Below are 27,847 nucleotides of genomic sequence, written 5' to 3'. Positions count from 1 at the left end.
CTTGTAATAATGTTTATAATTCCAGTGGTACTGGTGGATTTCCGCAGGAAATTCGAGCATGTCTTTGCGTCATTACGTCACATCTGTCCACATTACGTCACATCTGTCCACATTACGTCACATCTGTCCACATTACGTCACATCTGTCCTCATAAAGAAGAGTCTCGGCTAGTAGGCTATGAGTGTGAGGATGTTGGAGGTGGAGATTTATAGCCTTTTCTCACAGCACTTGATATAATTAAACTTATCAATTTGATGGCGGATCCAGAAAGGTTCAAACGACAATCACCAACTGGAGATTCACCCGCTGTAAAATGCAAAAGACTTCAGACTTTGTAGTGGCTACAGAAAAAAGAGACTGACACCGGCCCATGCGAAAACAAGGATAAATATCGGAAGGGCATTAAATGTCACTCAATGCTGATGATGATAACATTAACAATTTGAGAACAAAGTATAATTTGCACGGTTTGACGTGATATGAGAAGCGATCGTTAGATTTAATCAGCGTGATTTACTGCAATGCTTTTTTCCCCTTAGTTGGTCAGAACATTGGATGTTACTCATATTTCACCTTTGATTTGCTTTTATTTTGCAAGCTCTTGCTTGTTCGGATTACATTAGATTTTCCGGTGAAAATTCTTTTGTTGGTCATACTTCCCAAAAGTAGAATCTCTGATGCCGAATGCCAGGATCCACACTGGCGGCGACTGACAGCCGCACATTCTCCTCAAAACATTGGATTCATCCGCGCTGTGCCGAGCCGAGGCACAACTCACGTAAAGTTGATAATTCCGCGAATAACTGCAATAGCAGATTTCGAACAGAGATGGCGACAAAGAGGAAAAACTACGGACTGCAGCGTTAACTAAATGTAACTTTAGTGAGTCAAAAACACACAACGCAACCAGTGTATTCCAGTTCACAAATGAATGACTCTTTTGAATCAGCTCTTTTCAGTGAATCACAAACATACTTCTCCACCAGTGTAGAACAATTTATGAATAAGTGACTTGAACTTAGGAGTCGCTGTATGAATCAGTCTGACGAATCCTTCACTGAAATCGCTAAAGCAGCATCAAGATATCATAACTTTGAGCGATGGGATATTTTCTATATTTTCACATCAATTTGATGTGTTAATATTTATGTAAAGATGTAATAGTTACGTTCAAGAAAATGAATCGGAACTGAATCAAATGGAGAGCTTGTGAATCGAAATGTAATTGTACATCAGAGAGAGGCATATGATGCTTCAGATTTGATCTAGGTGTGGAATAGAAACAGGTTGTGTGTGTAAATGGATGAAAGCACAGCTGTGGAGCGCAGATTTGTTTCGTCTCGTCCTCGTTGAGTCATTCTCCGAGAGCACAGGCCCTAATAATGTTGACCATGTGGTCAGTGTGAATGTCATTGTGTTGAGGCATTCAAAACATGGAGTGCACAGGTGCTGCCCTGACGAACACCTGCTAAGACTTCAGGCCCGTACGTTATTTATTAAAGTGCCCCTATTATGCTCTTTCGTATATTACCTTTCATGCAGTGTGTACTGTAAACCCTAACACTCAAAATAATTAACTGGTTTGAGTTGGAGAAACTTAAATTAAACTAATTAGTTCAGTCAAATTAACTTTTATGAGTATTTAGCACTTTCTTTTTCTTTCAAGTTCACAGAACTGATATATTTCAAGTAAACTGAACTGTTTCATTGTTTTGAGTTTTATGAATCAATTTTTGTATTAAATTTTAATTTAGTTTTAATTAAGAAACGGCTGGGATGTCTATTTCCCAGCATGCTTTACCGATGGCACTCGAAAGGGAGAGTAAATGCTAAAATTATGTGGGTTTTTTTTGTGATAGATTAATGTTAAGTGGGAGATTTAGTAGTGATTAATGTTTTTTTTTATGCTAATTTAGAAGAGTTTCTGTTAATGTTGGTTTTAGGATAGTGACCATCATGGTGACGAGTGTGCATGAGCTTGATTTGAGAGCAAGCTTTGTATTCCTGCACTCATACAGCAAGTGCTACTGTATAACATACTATTGTTAACATGTTAACAAATTAGTATGTTAGCAAACTAGCTTGTTAAAGTTTATACTAATAAAAGTGTTCACATTGAGATTACATGAAAGTTTAAAGTTAAATGCATGAATTAGTGTACTCAAACATTTCAAGTTAAGAACAATTAAAATGTGTACAAATCTGCCAGTTCTGCTTACTTAAACTTTGAATTTCTTAACTTAAAAAATTTGAGGCAACAGATTGCCTTACATTTTTTTAGTTTTGCCAACTTATTCGGGTTTACAGTGAATGCTAAAGGTCTGCAAAGTTTTAAAGATCAAATAAAGTTATTGTCTCCTAAAAGATAGAATTGATTCTGAACTGCTGAAATGAGTCGTCAGTAACTTTGTAAACCTACGTGACAATGTAATAAATTTGCATAATGCCAGCCTGTGGTCTTCATTGGCTGCCGGCGAACAGCATCTCTTTGCCCCGCCCACAAACACTGTAGTTGTATCTGAGACTGGAAGAGTTTGGTTTGTGTTGTTCATGTCGAGACGACGCTGCAAATCCACATCAAAAGGATGAGACTCGAATTGATTCGGTAAAACCGACTCCATCATTACTGTTCGAATCACTGTGTATCAAACGCAGAGAAAGAGCTGAAATTCAGATATGCTAATGAGCGTTAAGTTTCCGACATGCGCTGTAAGCAGTCGACCAATCACAACAGACTGTGCCGTCTGACCAATCAGAGCAGAGCAGCTCTCGGAGAGGCGGGGCTTAGAGAGACTGAATCTTCGAACTAACTGTTTCAGACTCTCTGCAAAGATTAATTAATATTATGATAAAATTTAAGTGTTTTTGACCTTGGATGCATGTACATCTATTATGGAGACTCCAAAACAACATTAGGAACCTTTAAAATAGCATTTATAGGAGCACTGAAATGGTGTGAATTAGCTTTCGGTTTAATATTTTCAGTATTTCAGTATTTCAGTTGGTTGCCAATGCAACATATTTAAGTTCTTCAACTAATACTTATATTTTATTTTAAGCTGTATTTCAATTAACTAAAACAATTTTTAGTTAACGATAACAAACCGTCCATTTGATGCATGTTGCACAAAAATTTGAAATTAATATGCAACTTCTAGAGGTAAAGATGCACATGTTTGTCTGTTTGTCACATGTTAAAAGGCACCAGAGCTGTCATGAGGAAGAGGAACTTGTTGACCCACTAACTTCATCACACACGAGGACCGACACGCTACTGTTGGAAAAGCTGTTGTTGTGGTTCTGTCGCCACCGGCGCTCACACACACACACACACACACACACACACACACACACACACACACACACTGCGATGTGAATCGATTTGGCCTGTTAAACACGTTTGACCGACCCATTATATGTACAGTGTGTTTGAGCCGCACGGGTCGCTGATCCTGGTTCAGTTGCTAGAGGAATCTTGTTGATCTCAGTTACAGTGAATTTCACATTTGCTGCCTAAAGTTTTTCATAGTTCATTATAATTTAGATGATGTTAAACATATTCTGTGCTTGACTATCTGTCTTTAAATATATCTGTCTCATATAAAGCAGTAGTTCATGATAAAAAGAAGATAAGCATAATTTTACAGATGACTTCTGTAAAAGACTTATGACAAACTTATATTTATATAATATTTCTGCATTAAAGTAATGAGTATTTGGGAGTATTTATACACTTAACTTTGTTCAGGTATTTCTCTTTGACAAAATTATTTGACAAAAAGGCAAATACAGCTACAGGTTTTATTTTAGTATGCACAAAATAAAATGCATAATAAAAAGCTCACAGGAAAAAGCAAAACATCTGTTATTAATATTTTGTTAGTTTTCTCTTGTTTTTTTGCTCGTGTCCATAATTTCTTTGTGTAACAGCCTGACTAAAAAATTATGTCCGTGCTATTTGACTTGTTATATTTCGTGATTATTACAAATAAAACAATAGATGCAAGCATATGCTATATAGCTATATATAATATATATAAAAAAACATCAATACAATTATGCCCAAGTAGATTTTAAATACTTTTATTTCAATTTTAAAAAATTTTGTCGTATTTTTATATTCAGATTTTAAGCCGGGACAGTTACCCGGAATGACATTTTGGGACTTTTGAGCTCAATATTTCCTTAAAGATTCATTATTGATAATAAATTCTCACATGAGTAATTAAAGAGGGGGAAGTTGAGTCACTTAATGAAGTGCATTTAAAAATGTATACATTTTTAATATTATGAATATGCTTTGGACACCAGAATTGACACGCCATGTCATTGACCCATATATATATATATATAGAAAGCTTTTGATTTATATTTTGATGTTAAACGTGCTCTGTGCTTGACTTTCTGTCTTAAAATATATCTGTCTCATATAAAGTGGTAGTTCACTATAAAAAGAAGATAATAAGCATAATTGTACAGATGGCTTTGAGCAGCGGCTGGTTCTCAGCAAGGTCAGATGAAGACACTCCATCACACTAATGATGTTTAAATAGACCGGCCCGGGTATACTTATAGATTAGCATACAAGATGAAAATGAAAACTACAAGACATTATTTAGAGAAGTAGGTGAGGACAAGTGAACTAGACGTTTGTAATACCAACTTTTGGATTATGGGTCAATCTCACGATTTATATATATATTTAATAAGCTATATATATATATATATATATCATTTAGCAATATAACATGCCAAATTGCACGGACAGATTTTTATTGCCATTGTTATACAAAGTAATTATGGAGACATTGCAAAAAAACATGAGAAATCCAACGAAATATTAAAAACTGATGTTTGCTTTTTCCTGTGAGCTTTTTATTTTATTTTTTTCTGTGCATCTTATTTTTCGCTTAGTAAAATAAAACCTGTAGCTGTAGTTTGCCTTTTTGTCAAATAATTTTGCCAGATAAATATCGTAACCAAGTTTAGTGTTTTGGTCTTCCCTCATATTTAATATATATATATATATATATATATATATTTTTTTTTTTTCTTATGTTTTGATGGTTCAACCAAACTTGTAGGGTGATTAAAAGCAAATATCACCTCCGTATATATATATATATACACACACACACACACACACAGTATATGTAAATGTATATTTCCATGACAATTATATACATTTACCTCCCAAATTCTCATTACTGTAATGCAAAAACAGTGAAAATATTATATAAATAGCAATGTATTTTTTAATGAATTTAAGTTTTCTTTAGAGTATTACAGATTGTGTTTTTCCCCCATTATTATTATTATTGTATTACAGTAATGAGAATTTGGGTTTGAATGCACTTAATTTCACAAAATTATCTAAAATTGCAATGCAAAAGATCTTAATGGCAGATACAAAAAATAATAAATTTATTTTTGTCATAGTTTTGGGGTGAAATATGAACCCGTCTTCATAAAATGTACCCATAAATGGGTCAAGAGGTGAGATTATGACTGAACGAATCATTAATCCAGATTAATGCAGGGAATCATGATGTCTGACGCCAGGCTTCAGTTTAGGAAGCGAAAGTCTCAAGATAATAAATGATTTCATGAGTGTAAGTAATTAATGTGCACTTGATCTGATATGGAGGCTGTAGTGACTTCAAATAAAAAATGAGGGGATAACGAGCCGCCTGATTATTATGACTCATGCAAAATATGCAGATTTTACAGTGAGAAAGATTGCAGATCAGCAGACAGACGCTTCTGCCACATTTTACGTTTTCAGTAAAGAGTGTTAAAAATAATGTGTATCGTGGAGAAAAAAGCAGATATCACCTCAAATTAGAGAAAAAATGCAATATGGGCTTCAAAAACGCTCATTTGATTTGAATTGTTCCAAAAGAGGCTGTTCGTTTGTGCTCTGAAGAAGTGAAAGTGAAATTTGAAGCTCGTTTCATGTGTTTCCCCTCGAGCGAGAAAAGTTGCAAGCTCTTACATTCAAAGTCTTGTCACACAGATAAGTGTGAGATAGTGGGACTCGCTCGGCTACAGGCACACACACAGTGACAGTGATGGGAGGAAAGCAAAGAGTGCCAGACAGAGAAGGAGACGAGTGGAGAACGGATGAGACAGTGTGTGTGTGTGTGTGTGTGTGTGTGTGTGTGTGTGTGTGTGTGTGTGTGTGTGTGTGCGGATCACTAAGTCGAGCGGGAGACGCTCAATTCCTCTGTGTTTCGCCTGTGTATCAGAGCATCTAAAGCTTGGATACCTGTGTGTGTGTGTGTGTGTGTGTGTGTCCTCACTGATCTACAGATGTGGAATATGGGGGTCATGGAATTGCAGAGGATGTGGTTGCTAGGATACTGTTGCCGGGATGCCTTTGTCTGGTGGGGCGGATTGCTCTGATGCTGATGTCTATAGAACTAGCCTTAACTGTGAGGTCACACAACCCACACACACACTCCCACACTCCCACACTCTCACACACACACACACACACACACACACACACACACACACACACACACACACACACACACACACACACACACACACACACACACACACACACACACACACACACACACACACACACACACACACTAACCCAACCCCTAAACCTACCAACACACACACACACACACACACACACACACACACACACACACACACACACACACACACACACACACACACACACACACACACACACACACACACACACACACTAACCCAACCCCTAAACCTACCCATCACACAAACACAAACACACACACACACACACACACACACACACACACACACACACACACACACACACACACACACACACACACACACACACACACACACACACACACACACACACACACACACACACACACACACACACACACACACACACACACACACACACACACACACACACACACACACACTAACCCAGCCCCTAAACCTACCCAACACACACACACACACTAACCCGACCCCTAAACCTACCCATCACACAAACACACACACACACACACACACACACACACACACACACACACACACACACACACACACACACACACACACACACACACACACACACACACACACACACACTCCCACACTCCCACACTCTCACACACACTGACACACACACACACACACACACACACACACACACACACACACACACACACACACACACACACACACACACACACACACACACACACACACTAACCCAACCCCTAAACCTACCCAACACACACACACACACACACACACACACACACACACACACACACACACACACACACACACACACACACACACACACACACACACACACACACACACACACACACACACACACACACACACACACACACACACACTAACCCAACCCCTAAACCTACCCATCACACAAACACACACACACACACACACACACACACACACACACACACACACACACACACACACACACACACACACACACACACACACACACACACACACACACTAACCTAAAGCACTAAAGTACTCCAGCTTTCAGTTAGTTGCCAAGGAAACATTTATAATTTTTATTTATATTGTTTTATTTTAAGTTTCTCATCTTCATTGTATATAGTTTTATTTAAATTGCTGAAACATTTAATAGTTTTAGTTGTAGTTAACAGTGACAACACCACAGCTTTGATGCAACACAATATTAGAGAGAATAATCATATTATAATCGTTAATCATGGGAAATAGTGCAGTCTATATGAAGCACCTGAGAGACGCGACTCAACTGATTCCTATAGAGTCTGACATTAACATGATCCTCTATAAGCATAAAAGCACATCCTGCAAATATTGGGCATTTATTTTCTCATAATTTTGATTATTGAATGAATTATAATGTTTGTAACAGTTCAAACCCTAAATGTGAGGTCTGCTCCTTCATTAGCCAGTTTGAAATCGGGTCTTAAATCTTATTTGTTCTCTCTGGCTTTTAATTAGATTAGATTATTTAAATGGGTTTACTTTTATGCATTTTTAAATGCTCAATGTTTTATTGTAGAGCACTTTGGTGCAACTCTGATGCTTTTAAATGTGCTTTAGAAATATATTTTTTACTTCACTTGACTTGACTATGTTTGTAATCGACATTTTGATAATGAGTTGTTGCACTGCATTATGGGATTGCTTCCTTCACAAAGGACACACGTGAATCTGCGTTAAAAGCTCAACTGAAATAAGGTTCACAGGCAGCGGCGTAATCATGTTGCATGCTGGGATCTTTGTGTCAAGAGCGTCTTGTTAGGCAGCTTTGCTAAGTTTCGGAAAAGACATGAAAGTTTCTTTGTGAACGAAAGCCGCAGGAAGTGTTTGCCGTTTTTATGCGAGTGTGTGTTTACATAATCAGCTCGTTTCTAAAAAACCTGAAAGCAGAGAGAGCGTGATTCACTCCAACAAGCGCTTATGAAATCAATTATATTGTGGAAATAAGACTCAATCAGGGCAGTTTTTAGTCAGCGAACACACACACACACACACACACACACACACACACACACACACACACACACACACACACACACACACACACACACACACACACACACACACACACACACACTCACTCACACACACAAACACACACACACACACACACACACACACACACACACACACACACACACACACACACACACACACACACACACACACACACACAACACACACACACACACACACACACACACACACACACACACACACACACACCTTCCCTTCATGTTTCGACACTTCCATCTCTCCAGATGCATTTCAAGGTCGGATCACTCAAAATGTTGGATTTCCTTTCATATTTTAGTGTGTGTGTGTGTTTGAAATAATGGAGCAGGTGGTTTGGTTTGTTTGAGATGTGTGAATCCATGAGCTGGGGGAAGGGTGTTAACGTCTCAATTGTGTGTGTGTGTGTGTGTGTGTGTGTGTGTATGTGTGTGAATGACAGAAGGTTCCAGGGAGTCTGTGGGGGAATAATTTTACAATGCTTGGAATGTTTGGAATTCTGTATGTAGTGAACCATAAGAAATCAATGTGTGTGTGTGTGTGTGAGTGTGTGTGTGTGTGTGTGTGTGTGAGTGCAGGACTGCAGACCATGATTTCTTGACCAATAAGACTGACGCGAAAAAAGCCCCAAATTTATATATATATATATATATGCGTATTAATGCTGGGCATCGATTAATCGCATCCGAAATAAAAGTTTGTGTTTACATAATATATATGTGTGTACTGTGTATAATTATTTTGTATATATAAATACACACACATGCATGTATATATTTAAGAAAAATGTGTTATTTATACATGAAACAGTATATACATGCATGTGTGTGTATTTATATATATACAAAATAATTATACACAGTACACACATATATATTATGTAAACACAAACTTTTATTTTGGATGCGATTAATTGTTGTCCAGCACTAAACTAAGAGAGAGAGGGATGGATGGATAGATAGAGCTGAATTTATGAAACATCAGTGTTAAAGGGTTAGTTCACCCAAAAATTTAAATTCTGTCAGTAATTACTCTCCCTCATGTTGTTCCAACCCCGTAAGACCTTCGTTCATCTTCGGGACACAAATTAAGATATTTGTGATTAAATCTGAGAGCTGTCTCACTCCTCCATAGGCTTCTAAGACACTATAACTTGCTGACCCAGAAAATGCATTAAAGACATCGTTAATATAGTCAAAGTGACTCCAGTGGCTCAATCTTAAGTTTATAAAGCGACGAGAATACTTTTTGTGCACAAAAACCCCCCAAAATAACGACTTTATTCCACTATTCATTTCCTTCTCTCTGGGCCTCGAGTTATTTCACGTAGTAAAACAGCGCAGCGCTTCTGTGTTGTGCATGTACGTGAAAAGACTTGAGGCCCAGAGTGAAGGAAATGAATAGTGGAATAAAGTCGTTATTTTGGGGTTTTTTTGTGCACAAAAAGTATTCTCGTCGCTTTATAAACTTAAGATTGAGCCACTGGAGTCACTTTGACTATATTAACGATGTCTTTAATGCATTTTCTGGGCCGGCAAGTTATAGGGCCCTATTTTAACGATCTGAAACGCAAGTGTCAAGCGCAAAGCGCAAGTAACTTTGTGGGCGGGTCTCGGCGCTGTTGCTATTTTCCCGGCGGGATAAATGCCTCTTGCGCCCGGCGCAAATCTAAAAGGGGTTGGTCTGAAGTAGCTTCATTATTCATAGGTGTGGTTTGGGCGTAACGTGAAATAAACCAATCAGACCGTCATCTCACATTCCCTTTAAGAGCAGGCGCGCTTGTTCCATGGCGGGTTGCTATTATATCGGCGGATTTGCCAGGCGCACGCCGGGAGCGGTTCACAGCCGAGGAGACCGACGTTCTCGTCAGGGACACTGGGGATGGAGAAACCCACCCAAATTAACTTCGGTTAAACAGGCGTATGATAATTTGGGTAAATGTGTAAGTTAGATGTATGCTTTTATAATAAATGATCTATCTATCTATCTATCTATCTATCTATCTATCTATCTATCTATCTATCTATCTATCTATCTATCTATCTATCTATCTATCTATCTATCTATCTATCTATCGTAATAATGTATGATTTGCAAAAATGAAAACTGCTGCTTCTGTGTAGATGAGAGAATCAAAGTGTATGCGCGTTGTGCACACGCTACATTGATTATGGCCAAGCATGCGCCCTTAAAATAGCATATGAATAACATGCGCAACGCGCCACTGAGTTTAAACTATTTTTTCCTGGTTAGTGGCGCAATTGTTTTCTAAACCTGCAAAATAGCATGAAGGAACGTTTGCGCCGGAACACGCCTCCTCTTTGCGCTGAACCGCCCCCGCGAGCGCAAGTGTATTTCTTAGTTAACCGACGTGCTTCTGTGGAGGGAAAAGTCCGCTTTGCGCAGGTGCAAAATAGGAATGATACATGCGTCGCTGTACAAAGTCAATTGCGCTGGGTGCAAGATAGGGCCCATAATGTCAAGTCAAGTCAAGTTTATTTGTATAGCGCTTTTCACAATACAGATTGTATCAAAGCAGCTTCACAGTATTAAATTAAAATAATACAACAAAGTTTGTTTCAAGAGGAATTTATTGATTGATAAAATTAAATTAAATATCTTTAAATGTCTTAGAATACATATAAAATTAAATGTCTTAGAAGCCTATGGAGGAGTGAGCCAGCTCTCAGATTTAATCACAAATATCTTAATTTGTGTCCCGAAGATGAACGAAGGTCTTACGGGGTTGGAACAACATGAGGGAGAGTAATTACTGACAGAATTAAAATTTTTGGGTGAACTAACCCTTTAATAATTCGTGTTTGTTCTTCAGACATGGAAGATTCCTCAAGTCATGTAAGTGCTTAACCCTAACCCTAACCTCAGGGTAATCATCACATCCTCATTCCCTGATAACCTGCGCTCTCCATGTTCTGTTCACACCGGACCTGTCGTTGTAAACGTGGAGTCCAGATGTTTTAAACAGATGTACAGAGAATGAATCTTCGCAAAATGTCACGAATGCCAAAAATGGCTTGTGGCCTTTAAAAGTTCATTCTCAAAGCTCAGTAAGAAGAAGACAACCGGAGGAAAGATAGAGGGATGAAAGAGCCGTTTGCACCTCGGGTCGTGGAACAACTGCAGCGTGTGTGTGTGTGTGTGTGTGTGTGTGTGTGTGTGTGTGTGTGCGCATGTGTGTTTCATATCTGTAGTGACCTTAGCCCTCAAAATATGATCGAAATGCTTATTTGGACAGTTGTGTTGTTCGGACAGATGCTCGGAGCAGGAGTGCCTCGATAAGCGCTATTTTAAGCCAGACGTTTCTAACATTTGTCTCCAGTCCAACACATGCGCATTTAACTGGGCGTTGCATGTGTTATTTTGCTGTGTCGACATTTCTGTATGATTTCATATCCAGCACACTAATAATTTGGTGGATTGGATTCACTTTGAAACAATTTGCACTCGGAAATTGCTAGTAAATGTCACAAATAACATTGAATTAAATACACATTTTTTAAAGTAGGAAAGATTGCATATAGTATTGTCTTATAAAATGTAGTCTAGTAATCTTTGTTTTATTTACAACTTCGAAAATATAATTTTTACAGTGCAATATTATGTATAAACATACTGAGGTTGACATAAAGGCCCTTATAAACTCACACGCACATGTTATTTTCCTTTCTTTGCTTAGGGATAGTGTTTCAACTCATCACAAAACTCATGGTTCAGATCATATTACGGTTTCTGAGTCATGGATCGGATAATATTTCACATCAGCAAGAAAAATAAGTAAATGGGGGGAAAGTAAAAAATAAGAACAAATAGACTAATTACAAGCATAGATAAATACAATATAACAAAGTTACAAATAAAGTAAGGTCTAACTGTAGTATTCAGGGACAGACATGTAATAATTAGGCCTGAATGTAAAATAACACTACAGTGTTCACTATAGAAAAACAAAACTTTCCGGAAAGTTTGCATTGGAAAAGCATGTTCGAATCCCACAAAACAACCTCCAAATTTACTTCATTTTAACTTGTTTTTGTTCGGTGTGCAACTAAGATTTATCAGTTGTGTTTGCTAAGTCATTCACTCTCACAAATCAACACAAAAGCCTTCCTAATCTTGTATATAATGTCATTTTTGTCTCCTCTGATGTCACCTAGACTCTATTGTGTAATATTAACTATAGCAAACCTTTAGCACCGACTCCAGTTGCAGGTGAAGGGAGAAATCAGCTGATCTCGGTCTCTCATGACTTTGCTTTTACGAACTTAAATAATCTCGTCCTGTGAGATTTGACGCAGCCTGACAGAGGCCAGCTTGTTAGAATACTGTAACAAAACTTTCTGGAAATGTGCGCATTAATTACTTCTCACTCCATCCCGTGGGATTATTACTGATTGACTTTCAAGTAATCCCACACACACACACACACACACACACACTTTATCTGTGCGACGGCTCCAGCGCCGAGTGACAGGAGAGATTCACTACGGCTCGATAAACACCCAAAGTCCTGAAGGGAGGCTCGTTTATATCAGCTATTCTGAGTTCAGCTTGTTTGGTCTGCAGACACTCTTACAGCTGAGACACATTTTTCCCTTTCTGTTTACTTGTCATTTTAGTTTCAAATCAGTGTGTGTTTTTCAATAGCACTACTGATGCTGGGTCTCCCGATGGCTGATAAAATGCTGATACATTTGGGCTTCCTTTCTTATTCAGTACAGCTATAACATTTTATGATCATGTTCATCTTGTGCATCGATGCTTCAATATTGTTTGTACCAAGAGTAACATGATCAATAGCCCCTTTCACACAATAATCCCAGCAAATTACCGTAAAATTATCAGAATGACTTACACAGAAGCACACATATATGCTGTACACACAAACAACAACGTTCTGGCTTTTTACCATTAAGAGACACATTCATATTTACATTTTTACCATAAATTCATAGCCTGGATGCCAGCCGAGCTTAGCCACACCCACAATATTTGAGGTCGGGAGGTTCGGTCTGGACTTGATCCGTTGTGGAGCTATTATGCTCGAACCAGAGCTGTTCGGACCAATCAAATTGTCAGGGCGGGCTTTATACGATGATGGACAGATGATCAACGGTTACGTAATCATCCACGTCGCCAAAGAGCACTTGGGTTGAATTCGTTTACAACAAAGATGGCTGCCGCTGGAGAATTGAGATGTGGAGATTCTGCCATCGCGTTTGTTATAGAAGATATCGACAGCGCATTTACAGCGGAACAAAGAAACGCAATCATTTGTCGATCGGAAAGATGAATGAAGAACATATGTCACTTACTAATAAATTCACACATCAGCACCAAAATATTTTGTCCATAAAAGCCTCTTTTTCGTTCAGTGACACATAAAACTAATGCTTGTACAATGTTCAGGATTATGCCGAAAGAGGCGTTCTGTACTTTAACATCTATATAGTATATAATTATACTTTAGAACTGATGCAAACATCCACATCACTATGATCAGATGCTTTCTGAACTGCTGTTTCTCCACGCTGTTGTGCTTATTTTGTTATTGAAAGGAAATCGCGCAGAACATATTTACATATTCATATAAACGTGGCTCTCTGCAGTGGACGGCGTTGTAAGGGTGGATCGCAGGGGTTCAGTCTGCAAGACTGCCGAATGACTAAAGAAACGTTGTCAGCAAGATGGTAGAAAACTGTACATTTCTTGTCTTCTCCACCCACTGCTACTTATACCAACGATGGAAATAAGCGCAGTTACAATAGCTCAATATGTGGGAGAGCGTTGCTATAGAGTGACGATATTGAATTGCAATATGTAGCACTTCGAAGTCAATACCAAATAAAAACTAGTTAGCACATTATTTGTAATTTAGGTTTAATGACAAAATATGGTTATGGTTACACTTAGATGTATGAGATGATGACAACTTATACCGTTAATTGTACCCAGCCTATATGTAAAATGTTACCTGAGAGAGAGAGAGAGAGAGAGAGAGAGAGAGAGAGAGAGAGAGAGAGAGAGAGAGAGAGGGACCCAGAGAATTAAAGAGGCAGAGCAACAGTTTCAATCTTAAAGGTGAACTAAGTAACTTTTTTACCTTAACCGAACAGCTTTGGAGTCATTGTAATGGTTATATTACTGATTTCGGGTTGAATGGTGGTCGTCTCGCACCCCCCTGGTGCCTGTGAGCCGCAAAACCACCCTTGCAACTTTGGGCCGGCGGGCCGCCGGCCTCAGTGTTAGGAAGTATCGTGTGATATCAGGTCTCGCGAGGTAACGAATTGCTTTACGGCACTGCACGCGTACACGCCCTCATCCATCCAGTATCCGGCTAGCTATAAGAACAAGGTAACGCTAGATATTGAGTTCTTTAAGTTTTCATAATGGCTGAACATGTAAAAAAGAAGCAGAAAGCTAGGAAATCTTTGTCAGAGGACCAAAGAAAGAGGAAACGGGAGACTGACCGAGCGTGAAGTCAGACTAGAGTTAATATTGGACCGGTTTTTTCAGAATGGAGAGAACTGAAAGAAACCGAAGCCTGCAAAACCGATGCTGACCTGGCCTTCTTGCTGTTGCACTTGTATCTTTAGAATAAACTGTGTTTAATGTTTGTATTTCTTGTAATTGTGACCTCAGGATGTTTGTTATTGTCTGTTTAGGTTTTTATTATGGTCGCTGTCTGTTACGGGCTTACTAGTACGCTACTGTAACTTAGATGTTAGCATTTTCAGTAGTAAACAAACGTGTTTGTTTTCTGTAGTGTTTTGTCCGTTCCTCTATCAGGTTTTATTTGTGTTACTGAGATCGCCTATAAATCGATATGAAATTCTTCAAATTATGCTTTAGTTTAGCTTGCCGCCTGCCTCAGAATTAGTAACGTTATATGTTGCATGTTCACAGATCTAGCATGTTAGGATGCTAGCTAGCAATACAACTTATGAAATTTCAAACCAAACGGTATGAACGAATAAATTATAGCCAAAATAAATAAACAAACTAGGCTACGTGTTTGACTTTGTTTGGTCAATCGTTATGATGGACAACTCGGATCACCGTCAAAATTATAAAAGAATGTAACGTAACATTTATTTTGATAATGTATAATCTAAGTGTCTATAGCTATAGTTCAAACTTAAATAGAAATAAATAGCGGAATATTTCTTATAGTATTGTTTTTCGCCATAATGTTACTGATTACGTTTGGCAACACAATACAAATATACACTATCTCAACATTTATATGATATTCTTCTGAGAATCATACATACTTCAGTTGACATGGCTCCGTTTGTTCGCCGGCTTCTCTGAAAACAAATGCACATGGCCTGAGCGAGATGGGAGGGGTGAGTGTTGACAACGAGTTTACGACAGTTTTCTCATAATATATATATACTCCGAAACTGTAGGGGGAGCTCGAGAGAGAAACCTGCGAGAAAACAGCCAGTCTTACTGAGCGCTGCTTTAATGTATCCTTTCCCTGACCATGTGACTAAAACCCAAATGTGAGACATTCAAACTGACCAATCAGATCATTACAACTTCCCCCATTGTACTAAAGGTGTGCCAAGTCATCGACCCCTGAAGTTCACAAATCTTGTCCTACAGGCCTTGATCACTATCAGCCCCTCTGAGTCTTTGGGATCTCCTAAAGGTCCTTGTGGAAAACAGTAAAGCAAATGTCTTTGTTCATTTCAAATATCTTGGATTATTTTCAATCCTACAGCGTCTGGATGTTCGTTAACAGTATCGCTGCAGTATTTGAAACTTTTTTGATTTGATTTAATTAAAGTTTATTTCGAGCAAAAAAAAAGATATTGTATAAAGATAAAATATTGTAACACAATATAGATACAAACAATTTAACAGTTTATCTCCCATATATATATATATATATACATATCTATACCAAGTGGCAACCTCCCTGTCTCTCTCTTGAAACCGACACGGAAGTGAATTAAACGGCAATTCATCAACTGGCCACTTGAGGCTGGCTGCAGAAGTGAGTCAAATCTGCATCTCCCCCATGTTGAAATGCCCAACTTTACAGCAGAATAAAACATGTTTTACAACCTGGAGCAAAAAGTGGTCTAAACAGCTAATTTTGCCCTTCATGACGACTGTGAGGGGGGTGAATTTTTTTATTACTCATCCGTTTAAATTATATTAAGCCTTAAAGTTCTGCATAATTAAGGGTGTGTCCACTTTTGAGAACTCATTTGCTCCCGCTCCAATTCATTCGCTTATATTACACTACAAAGCTGCTGCCATTAACTGTTAAATTAATAATAATTTAGTTAAAATTATAGTTTTTATTTCTAAGCAAAGAATGAAAAAGACCTTTGCTGTGAGAATATCAGGGTCTTGAATCACGTTCAGTCTCTTGTATGTTAGTGCTGCTGCAGTTCACCCAACGGCCACCGGTGTCGCTATAACACGGGTTTCTGAATTCTACATAGAGCTTCTTTAAATTAAAATGTGTATACATTACGTATTTGTGAAACATTTTAATGATACAAAAGAGATAGAATTTGCTGAAACTAAATCAAACTAAACTAAAAACATGTATTTTACACAATATTTGCTCGAAATTCAAAAAAGATGTGAGATAGAAAAGGTGTGACATTTACATTTATGCATTTTGGCAGACGCTTTTATCCAAAGCGACTTACATTGCGTTATCCTATACATTTATACATAGGTATGTGCAATCCCCTGGGATCGAACCCACAACCTTGCGTTGTTAACGCAATGCTCTTACCAGAAATCCAGTGACAAATTCTGACACAAGTAAAACTTCTGGCTGATCCTGATAATAATATTAAATATTATATGCACATACAGTCAGCCAGTCATTATTGCATAACAAACCCCTAAAGAAGTGACCTAAGTCCCCGTCTGATGATCCTGCTGTGGTTTATATTCAGATTGACTGCTTGTGCACTGTATTAACCATCAACCCCCTTGTTTTACCAGATATCTCCACCAGCCACTGAAAAACCCTTAGCGGTCGTGATGCAGATTCAGTGTGTTCACTGCAGTCACACACACAGTTTTCTCCAGGTTTCTCAGCTTGTGTGAAGGTCAGGATGAATGCAGAGCTACTGCGACACATATATCTGATGAATCTGAGGCGCTGCGAGATCCAGAGGAGCGAATAGATGTGGTTTTATTAGGATAAATGATGATCGGTAGGTCGAGGCGTCAGATTATGTCTGTGGAAAAGAGCTGAGAGAAACGGTCCAGCCACAACAACACATTATTCACAATTTGACCTTGTTAATGCGTTTTTTTTAAATGTACTTGTAGAAAAATGTATTTATTTAAAATATATTTTTAAACATGCACAAGATTATAGTAATAATAATAATTTAATTCAAAATTAATTAAATTAAATACACGTTACACGTCTATAGCAAAGTTATTGTTTTTTGCATATATGTTTTCTTTAATTTGAAGTTTATCAATAAGCATAAACTACACTGTAAACAATGATTTTTCATAATAACAATAAAATTAAAGGTTATAAAATTAATTAAATTAAACTAAATACACATACAGTATCTATAGCAAAGTTATTGTTTTATGTTGTATATATATACATTTTTCCTTTAATTTAGAGACAATATAATTTTATCAATAAGCATAAAGTATATACACTGTAAAAAGAGTTGTTAAAACAAAGATTACTGGAGTACATTTTACAAGAAAATAATATTTCAGTCTTAAATGCACATTTTTTAAATAAATATTTTCAAACATGTACAAGATAGTTATAACAATTTAATTAAAAGCCATACAATGAATTAAATTTAACGAAATACACAGGTCTATAGTATACCAAAGTTATTGTTTTATATATATATTTTCCTTAATTTGCAAGTTTATCAATAAGCATAAACTACACTGTAAAAAATTCTTTTTTTTTAGAGTTGTTGATAAAACAACGATTTTTGGATTATTATTATTATTTCAGTTTCAAATTTTCTAAATTCAATGTGTTATATACTTGCTGTTTATTTTTGAGTGAAAATTGTAAATTCTACACGACATTTTTAGCGTAATATTTTGTTTTATTCAGTTGAATCCCAGATTTGACGTCCTAATGTGGGTGAACAGAATCTCCAGGTTTATTAGCCCCTCCTTTCTGAACCATTTTCTGTAAACTATTATTTGTTAAATAATTTGGTTATATATTGGTTATAATATAATAATTATTTGTGCAAAATGTCTTAGAAGTCGTGCTCTGACCCCACTGGATTGTCTTTGATCTTGATCTATAAATAGATTTTACTTCATGAGTTGGAGACAGCGATCGCTCCATTAATTCTGTTTGAAATTAGATGTCAGTGTCCGTTCTACTAATTGACTTTTACGGCGACAGGCCTGATTGACTCATCTCTCTCTTCCTCTGTCATCCGCTTCTCTTTCATCCTGTCTTTTTCACCTTTGGCTGAACATAAATGGGAAACACCTTCACAGAAACACCATGCGTCGCGCTCAAAAGAGAAATGTGCAGCTTTTAAAGCACTTAGATGAATTATTCAGGAAAAATGTTTGTCATTTGCATTGTAAAGTTAAATCTAAATTGTGCTTTTGCAGAGAAACTGTCTCATGGGTGTCGTTTACTTCATGTAAACCGTTACAGATAGTTACGTCACAATTTTTTCCAAAGAAAATATGGGTGCTGGCTGCTATAGGCCATTGCTATGCGGCACTTATATTCTGGGTGGTTGCTAGGATGTTGCTATGTGTTTACTAGGGATTACTGGGTGAATGCTACAATGTTGCTGTATGGTTTCTAGGATATTCTGGGCTGTGGTTTGCTAGAATGTTGCTAGGCAGTTACAATGAGTCATTGCTATGAGGTTACTAATGAATTCTGGGTAGTTTCTAGGGTGTTGCTATGCGGTTACCAAAGTATTCTGGCCGGGTGCTAGAATGTTGCTATACAGTTACAAGGGAATTCTGGGTCGTTGCTAGGGCGTTGCTGCAAGGTTACTAGGGAATTCTGGTTAGTTTCTAGGCTGTTGCTATGCGGTTACTAAAGTGTTTTGGGTTGGTGCTAATATGTTCCTATGTAGTAACAAGGGAATTCTGGGTCGTTGCTAGGGCGTTGCTACAATGTTACTTGTGAATTCTGGGTAGAATCCATTGCTGTGTGGTTACTATAGGGATTATTGGGTGGTTACTACTTGCTGTATGGTTTCTATATATATTCTAGATTGTTACTAGGATGTTGCTATGCAGTTACTAGGGATTTCTGGGTGAATGCTTGGATGGTGCTTTGAGGTTACTATAGGGAATTCTGGGTGGTTGCTAGGGCGTTGCTATGAAGTTACTAAAGTGTTCTGGGTTGGTGCTAATATGTTCCTATGCAGTTACTAGGGAATTCTGGGTGGTTGCTAGGATGTTGCTATGTATTGTGTTTCTAGTATATTCTGGGTGGTTGCTAGGAGGTTGCTATGTTGTTACTAGGATGTTGCTATACAGTTGGTAGGGATTTCTGGGTGGGTGATTGGATGTTGCTTTAATGTTACTAGGGAATTCTGGGTGGTTGCTAGGGTGTTGCTATGCAGTTCCTGTGGAATATTGAGTGGTTGCTTGGATGTTGCTATGTTGTTACTAGGATATTCTGGGCTGGGTTCTAAGGCATTACATTGGCTACTAGGGATTATTGTGTGTTTGCTACAACACTGCTGTATGGTTTCTAGGATATTCTAGATTGTTGCTAGGGCGTTGCTAGGCAGTTAGTAGTGATTTCTGGGTAGTTTCTAGGGCATTATTAGGTGGTTGCTAGACGGTTGCTCACAAATGTCATTCATGTCTGTAGCACAAGCATTTAATGCTCAGTCTGAGCAGTCAGTTCAAATCCATAACCATGAGTATGAGCTGTAGTGATGCTTGACTCGAGTGAACACCATTAATAACAGTGTGGAGTCTTTAAAATGAGGTTTGCGGCCAAGGTGATGCGTGTTAGTGAAGAACATGGAGAATTATGGGCTAATACTAGCATCCGTCTCACTTCACTGAGGATCTCTCTCTCTCTCTCTCTCTCTCTCTCTCTCTCTCTCTCTCTCTCTCTCTCTCTCTCTCTCTCTCTCTCTCCCTCTCTCTCTCTCTGTTTCCTTTTCTGCCTGTTCTTTCTCTCTTTTTCTGTAAAGGACAACAGTTGTGTTGCAGAGAAGTAAAAATCCCTTGTATCACATACACAGAGAAATTGATTTTTATCTGTACCTTGTAAACCTTTCAAGGTTAGCCACAAGGCCCTTAAGTTCTGATTCTGTAGAAGCCTGGAGTCACAAGTCAGTGTTTAAGTCTTTCTCCTGTTATCAGATGAACTCTCATTGTCATTTGCGGAGCGTTTTCGTCACGTTAAATCCCTGTGCTCTGGATTATCTGCATGATGAAGGACAGATGAGGATATCTCTATAGAATCGGTGAGAGAGGTAAAGGGCAGGTCGTAGAAAGGAAAATAGATAGAAAGGAGCCGGAGAGGTTAATAGACTGATGAGAAGATGGTCACCATGTGACCTTTGACCTTCTGCACTGCAAAAAAAAAAAAAAGTGTTCTTCCTCAGTATTTTTGTGTAGGTTTCAAGTACAAATATCTAAAAACATTCTTAAATCAAAATGCATTTACTTGAGAAGGAAAATGAATTAAGATATTAAGTAGAGATGCACTGATGTATCGGCCAATAATCAGTATCGGCTGATAAAAGCTTTTATTTGTATTAGTGATTTTATGCTTAAAATATATTTGCCAATTGGGTACGAAAAATTATATTTTACCCCCTTTGGATTAAGTTTATTTTTCTGATCCCATCGGCAGAATGTTTTTTGCTTGAATTTTTTTTAGGCAACAAGACTTAAAATCTCAAATATATGTTGATGTCTCCAAATGTATGTTGATTTAAGAATTTTTAGGTGCTTGAACTGAAAAACAAGACAAAAATACCATGGAAGAACATCCTTTTTTGCAGTGTGTCTTAGCAATACACTGATGCATCTGCATCTGGACTGAAGGACAAAGTGTTCGAGTCATTTTTGAGAGCGCAAAACAGTATTTTTATGCTCTGTTGAAATAAGTGTAATCATACGGCACAGTTCTGATCTTAATAATTGTGTGTTATTTGTCTGAGTTGTAGTTCTGCATTATATACATCGGCTCTGGGATTTCACCTGCTGCTTTTTGTGGTCATCTTGACCGCTCGGTGAATGACAGCAGCGTGTTTGATTGACAGCCTTAAATCCCTCTGCATGATGAGTGGCGCCGTGTAAAGGGCGTCTTTGTAAAGCGCTCAGTAATTGCGGTTGTTAACGGCACTGCAGCAGAAAGCCTTCAATCAATAGCAGTGCATCTGTTCCACTCCACCCGTAAGATCACAGTCATCAAACCATTACGCTGAGAGGGTTTAAACAATCACTAATGTTACCTTTCAATAATCTCTGCACGGCAAAAAACGTCTTCCTCAGTATTTTTCTCTTCTTAAATCAAGATACATTTACTTGAGAAGCAAAATGAAGCGAGTTAATGCTTAAAACAAGAAAAAAAATTAGGGAAACAAGATTATTATTGTTTTGAATAGCCAATGTGTCCCTCAATGCAATGTGCTTTAAATGTCCACTGATGAATGAGATCATGTTCAACATCTCTTTCTTTATTAGTTCATTGAACTGTCAGACATTAGAAAACTTCAACACCAAAAATGTATTAAAAAGGCAAACACTACTGTTCAATAGACTGGGGTTTGTAAGAAGTCTCTTCTGCTCAGCAAGGCTGCATTTATTTGATCAAAAATACAGTAAAAATATTGAGAAATAGCCTATAATTACCATTTAAAATAACTGTTTTCTATGTGAATATAATGCTAAATGTAATTTATTCCTGTGATCAAAGCTGAATTTTCAGCATCATCACTCCAGTCTTCAGTGTCACAGGATCCTTCAGAAATCACTCTAATGTGATGATTTGATGCTCGAGAAACTATTTTGATTATTATCAATGTTGAAAACCGTCATATTTTTGTGGAAACAGTGATTCATTTTATTTTTCAGGAATAGGATTCAGGGTTTGATTAATAGAAAGTTCAAAAGAGCAGCATTTACTTGTATCTTTTGTAACATTATAAATGTCATTTCTGTCTTGTTTGATCAATTTAATACATCTTTGCTGAATAAAAGTATTAAATTCTTTCAAAAACGTTAAAAGATCTTACTAACCCAAGCTTATGAACCTCAGTGTATTTCTGGGATGATAACTGAACTAAATATACTGTTAAAACATGTATCTGTGTTACAAGTAATGCGAGTTACATAATGAGATTTCTTTTTTAAGTAACTAGTAAACTAAAATTTATTTTAAATTTGCAACAAAATATCTGATTCAAATAAGTAATGCAAGTTAAGTTAACCCATAAGTTTCCCCATTTATTGACTGACAGCTCCTGTCCTCATGTTAAGAGAAATCATGAGTAAATGCAGAGGCGTTGTGTGGAAACATGATGGTTATTATTATAGTTCTAGACTAAATGTGAGCATTACTCATCTCACTTGCACAAAAAACAGATTCAGTATCCCTCAAAATGAATAAAAACAGTGAAATGCAAACTCAGAACAAGCAATAACGTTATATAACACAAATATACTTTATGTATTTAATGTCACTTTATTAACCAATGTCTTTGCTGCTTGCCTTCGATGATCCAATTTAACCATACTAATACACAAAAATGACTTTAAATAAACATCATATTTGTGTTTCATTTTGTTGTTTTTATTTCTGAAGTAATAGTGTTGATCTTTCTTCTCCTGCGTCCTATTCTTCTGTGAGAAAGGTTTATTTGAGCGGCGCCCTCTACTGTACAGGAGTGAATCTGCATTTCCTTCAGCTTTAGGCTTATTCACTTTTGCTCATTTCACTTTTGGGGCCCTATCTTGCACCCAGCGCAACTGCCTTTGTACACCGACGCATGTATTATTCCTATTTTGCACCCGACGCACAGCTGACTTTTCCCTCCACAGACGCACGCCGGTAAATTAGGGAATGAACTTGCGCTCCCGGGGGCGGTTCAGCGAAAAGAGGAGGCGTGTTCTGGCGCAAATGTTCCCTGGTGCTATTTTGCAGTTTCAGAAAACTGCAACCGGCTGTGAACCGCTCCTGGCGTGCGTCTGGCAAATCCGCCTTTATAATAGCAATCCGCCATGGAACAAGCGCGCCTGCTCTTAAAGGGAATGTGAGATGACGCTCTGATTGGTTTATTTCACGTTACGCCCAAACCACACCTATGAGTAATGAAGCTACTTCAGACCAACACATTTTAGATTTGCGTCGGGATCCGGGATCCAACCCGAGATTCGCCCACAAAGTTACTTGCGTTTCGCGTTTGATACTTGCGTTTCAGATCGTTAAAATAGGGCCCTTGATGTGAAATTGCCTTTACATTTGCCAAAAATAGAACTTTATCTTAATAAAAAAAAAATAAACAAGCAAGCCCAGCCCAGGTGAGAAAATGTAACGCATTACTTTCCATAAAAAGTAACTAAGTATCGCAATTAGTTACTTTTTTTTTAGAGAATAACGCAATATTGTAATGCATTACTTTCAAAAGTAACTTTCCCCAACACTGATGCCTTTTGGTTTCATCAGTCACTTTACAGTAAATCTAGAAATGCATTCCCAACAGCCGAACGTAACCGTGATCTCGGGTCTCGAGCACTTCTCTTAAGAATAGACACCGAAGCACCTCCTGAATAACACCGTTTTGTGAAGATCCATTAGGTGAACATATTGAAATCCTGAGGAGTGGAATCTGATCATATGCTTCAGCACATTCAGATGGAAGATCCAGACAGATCAAATTACCCAGAATCCCCTCTGACCAGCTTCCCAAAAATGCTTTCAGCAGGATTTGAACGATCAGGTTATCCTGGATCAGGGCAGATTAGATTTGATTATAGGATCAGAAGAAATTTACTATGGGATTAACAGAGCTGATTATCACACATACACACACACACACACACACACACACACAGTGAAAATAAAATCTGAACACAGATAAACACACGGCTTGAGGGAGGAAATGTTTTTGTTTCAGCTTTGAACATGTAGACCTCACAATATTTTTTAGTTTTTACATTTAAGTTTTAAGATTTTATTCCATTTTTTATTCAGACTTATAAATTATGAACCATGTAAACAGATGAAGCGATCTTGTGAAACAAGCATCTTACTGTCAGTTGTGGTTTGCTGCTTATGTTGTATATCACACACACTGTACAAACAGACTAACATCGTTACCAGCTACACACACAGACACACTTTCACACACACACACACACACACACACACACACACACACACACACACACACACACACACACACACACACACACACACACACACACACACACACACACACACACACACACACCAACCAACACACTCTCTTAGACATACACACACATTTACACAGACACACTCTTACACACATGCTGCTTATGTTGTATATCACACACACTGTACAAACAGACTAACATCGTTACCAGCTACACACACAGACACACTTTCACACACACACACACACACACACACACACCACACACACACACACACACACACACACACACACACACACACACACACACACACACACACACACACACACACACACACACACCAACCAACACACTCTCTTAGACATACACACACATTTACACAGACACACTCTTACACACACACTCACAGACACAGACACACACAGACACACACACACACACACACACACACACACACACACACACACACACACACACACACACACAACACACACACACACACACACACACACACACACACACACACACACACACACACACACACACACACACACACACACACACACACACACACTCACAGACACACACACATCCACATATCCACACACTCACAGAAACACACACACACACACACACACACACACACACACACACACACACACACACACACACACACACACACACACACAAACACACACTGATGATGCTGGTAAAGAAACATCCTGAACGTGATTCGTGACTCGTATGATAAATCATGATGACTCTATATGACTGTAATCCTGTATGACTGTCCTCTCTCTGACATCATGGCTTTCTCTTTCTGTAGGTGCATCTCACAAAACATATTTAACCCCAAAACCCAATTATATATTTTTATTTATTTTTGAATGAACGAGTATGCATAAAGAACCGTTATGATGTTCTGTAATGACAATTAGTTTAAACACTGTCACACATTATATTTAAATATTACTGTAACTGTAATATTACTCACGTAGAAAAAAAACAACGTTTTATTAATTATATTATGTGTGTATACACACACACACACACACACACACACACACACACACACACACACACATATATACATATATTTCCTCTTTGGTTTTGTGGTAAAAATATGACTGGAATTGTTTTTATTATTAATACCATCCATTAATTCATTATAAATTAATTATCATTAATTCAGCATAGAGCATGTTTCTGTGTGTGTGTTTAGGTTGGAATGGGTGGAAATCATCGAGCCGCGCACCCGGGAGCGCATGTACGCTAACCTGCTCACGGGCGAGTGTGTTTGGGACGCCCCGCCGGGCGTGCGGATCAAGCGCAGCGGACAGGACCAGTGGTGGGAGCTTTTCGACTCCAAAACGTCCCGATTCTACTACTATAACGCTTCTACCCAGTGCACCGTTTGGCACCGCCCACAAAGCTGTGACATCATCCCGCTCGCTAAGCTTCAGACGCTGAAGCAGAACACCAACATGGGTCCGCCCGCGACCACGACCAGTGCCGACAGCAGCCCGGCCCGCAGCGCCGTCAGCACCACCTCATCACAGGAGCACGAGGAGAAGACGTCCACCGCCGAGGAGGGAGAGAGGTGAGTCCAAAACAATGAAGCGTAGTGAAAATGTATCAAATAATGTGTTTTTTATGCTTGAATGTTCATTATTTTCCCCATGTTCAAAGGTGACATATTATACCCCCCTTTCACAAGATGTAATATAAATCTATGGTGTCCCCCGAGTGTGTCTGTGAAATTCCAGTTCAAAATACTACCCAGATAATTTATTATAGCTTGTCAAAGTTGCCCCTTTTTGGGTGTGAGCAAAAACGCGCCTTTTTCGCGTGTGTCCCTTTAAATGCAAATGAGCTGCTGCTCCTCCGCCCTGTTCAGAAGACAGTCAATCCTTTACACGAGAGAGAGGTGAGATGAAACATTTAGGAGTGCATTAAATGGGGGGTTGATTATGATTTGACTTTTCTAACTTTAGTTAGTGTGTAATGTTGCTGTTTGAGCATAAACAACATCTGCAAAGTTAGGACGCTCAAAGTTCAAAGCAAAGGGAGATATTTGCTTTTAAAGAAATCGCTTTTTAAGGACTACAACAAACGGCTGGTAGAGACTACACCACATTCCTCCCGGGTTAGTGACATCACCAACCCTAGAATTTCCATAAACCCCGCCCCCGGGAACGCAATTTATAGATTATCAAGACAGAATATGCTAATCAATGACTAGAAAATAACTACACATAAGCTACATAAATTCATCAACTAACCATTCAGAAATGTCCTGTTGCTTCTACATGTTGTCACTTCTTCTTGAGTCTCTCCATCATTGTCTGACTCTGGTTTGAACATAAAAGGCGAAAAAAATTATCTTTTTCAGTGCATGTGTGTGTGAGGTAAAAGGACAGGAGCTCTTGAAGCTCCGCCCTCTGTGCCGGGAGCAGCAGCTCATTTGCATTTAAAGGGAAACACACAAAAAGCGTTTATAGCTCACCCTCAAAAAGTGACAATTTTAACATGCTATATAAAAATATCTGTGGGGTTCACATACACATAAGACTTATTTTACATCTTTTGAAAAGGGCATTACACCACCCCTTTAAAAAAAAAAACTTTGTAGTGTAGTTAAAATGTGTTTTTCATGCTTGAATGTTGATTATTTCCCCCATATTCTCCATTGTTGCACCTCCTCTCTTCCCAGTCTGTCAGTAACGCTCTGTTTAGTTTCTTCTCTATGAAGCCCCTCCTTCTGAAAAGCACAATGAGCTCTGATTGGTCAGCTGGACCAGTGATTGGTCGAGCGATTCTAGCATGTTTTGGGAAATGTCCCGCCCCTTACCATAACCGCTGAAGCACAGAATACATTGATCAGATCAAGTTTTACATCTGAAACAGACGCTCCTCCTTCAGCCTGACAAA

The 27,847-nt window shown here is 38.3% G+C and overlaps 1 protein-coding gene across 1 annotated transcript in view; it reads left to right on the top strand.

The window, feature by feature from the left end:
* arhgap39 (Rho GTPase activating protein 39) overlaps nt 1-27,847 on the top strand; it is a 70,128-nt gene that overhangs the window by 2,881 nt on the left and 39,400 nt on the right. Inside the window, exon 2 of the mRNA XM_082147155.1 lies at nt 26,139-26,516. Within this exon, the coding sequence (XP_082003281.1) occupies nt 26,139-26,516 (378 nt within the window). The remainder of the gene's footprint in view (nt 1-26,138; nt 26,517-27,847) is intronic.

Source organism: Leuciscus leuciscus (genome assembly GCF_965113295.1).
Source record: "Leuciscus leuciscus genome assembly, chromosome: 19".
In the NCBI taxonomy this organism is placed as follows: domain Eukaryota; kingdom Metazoa; phylum Chordata; class Actinopteri; order Cypriniformes; family Leuciscidae; genus Leuciscus; species Leuciscus leuciscus.
Note: the sequence above shows the minus strand (reverse complement) of the source record. Positions and strands in the feature narration are given on the sequence as shown.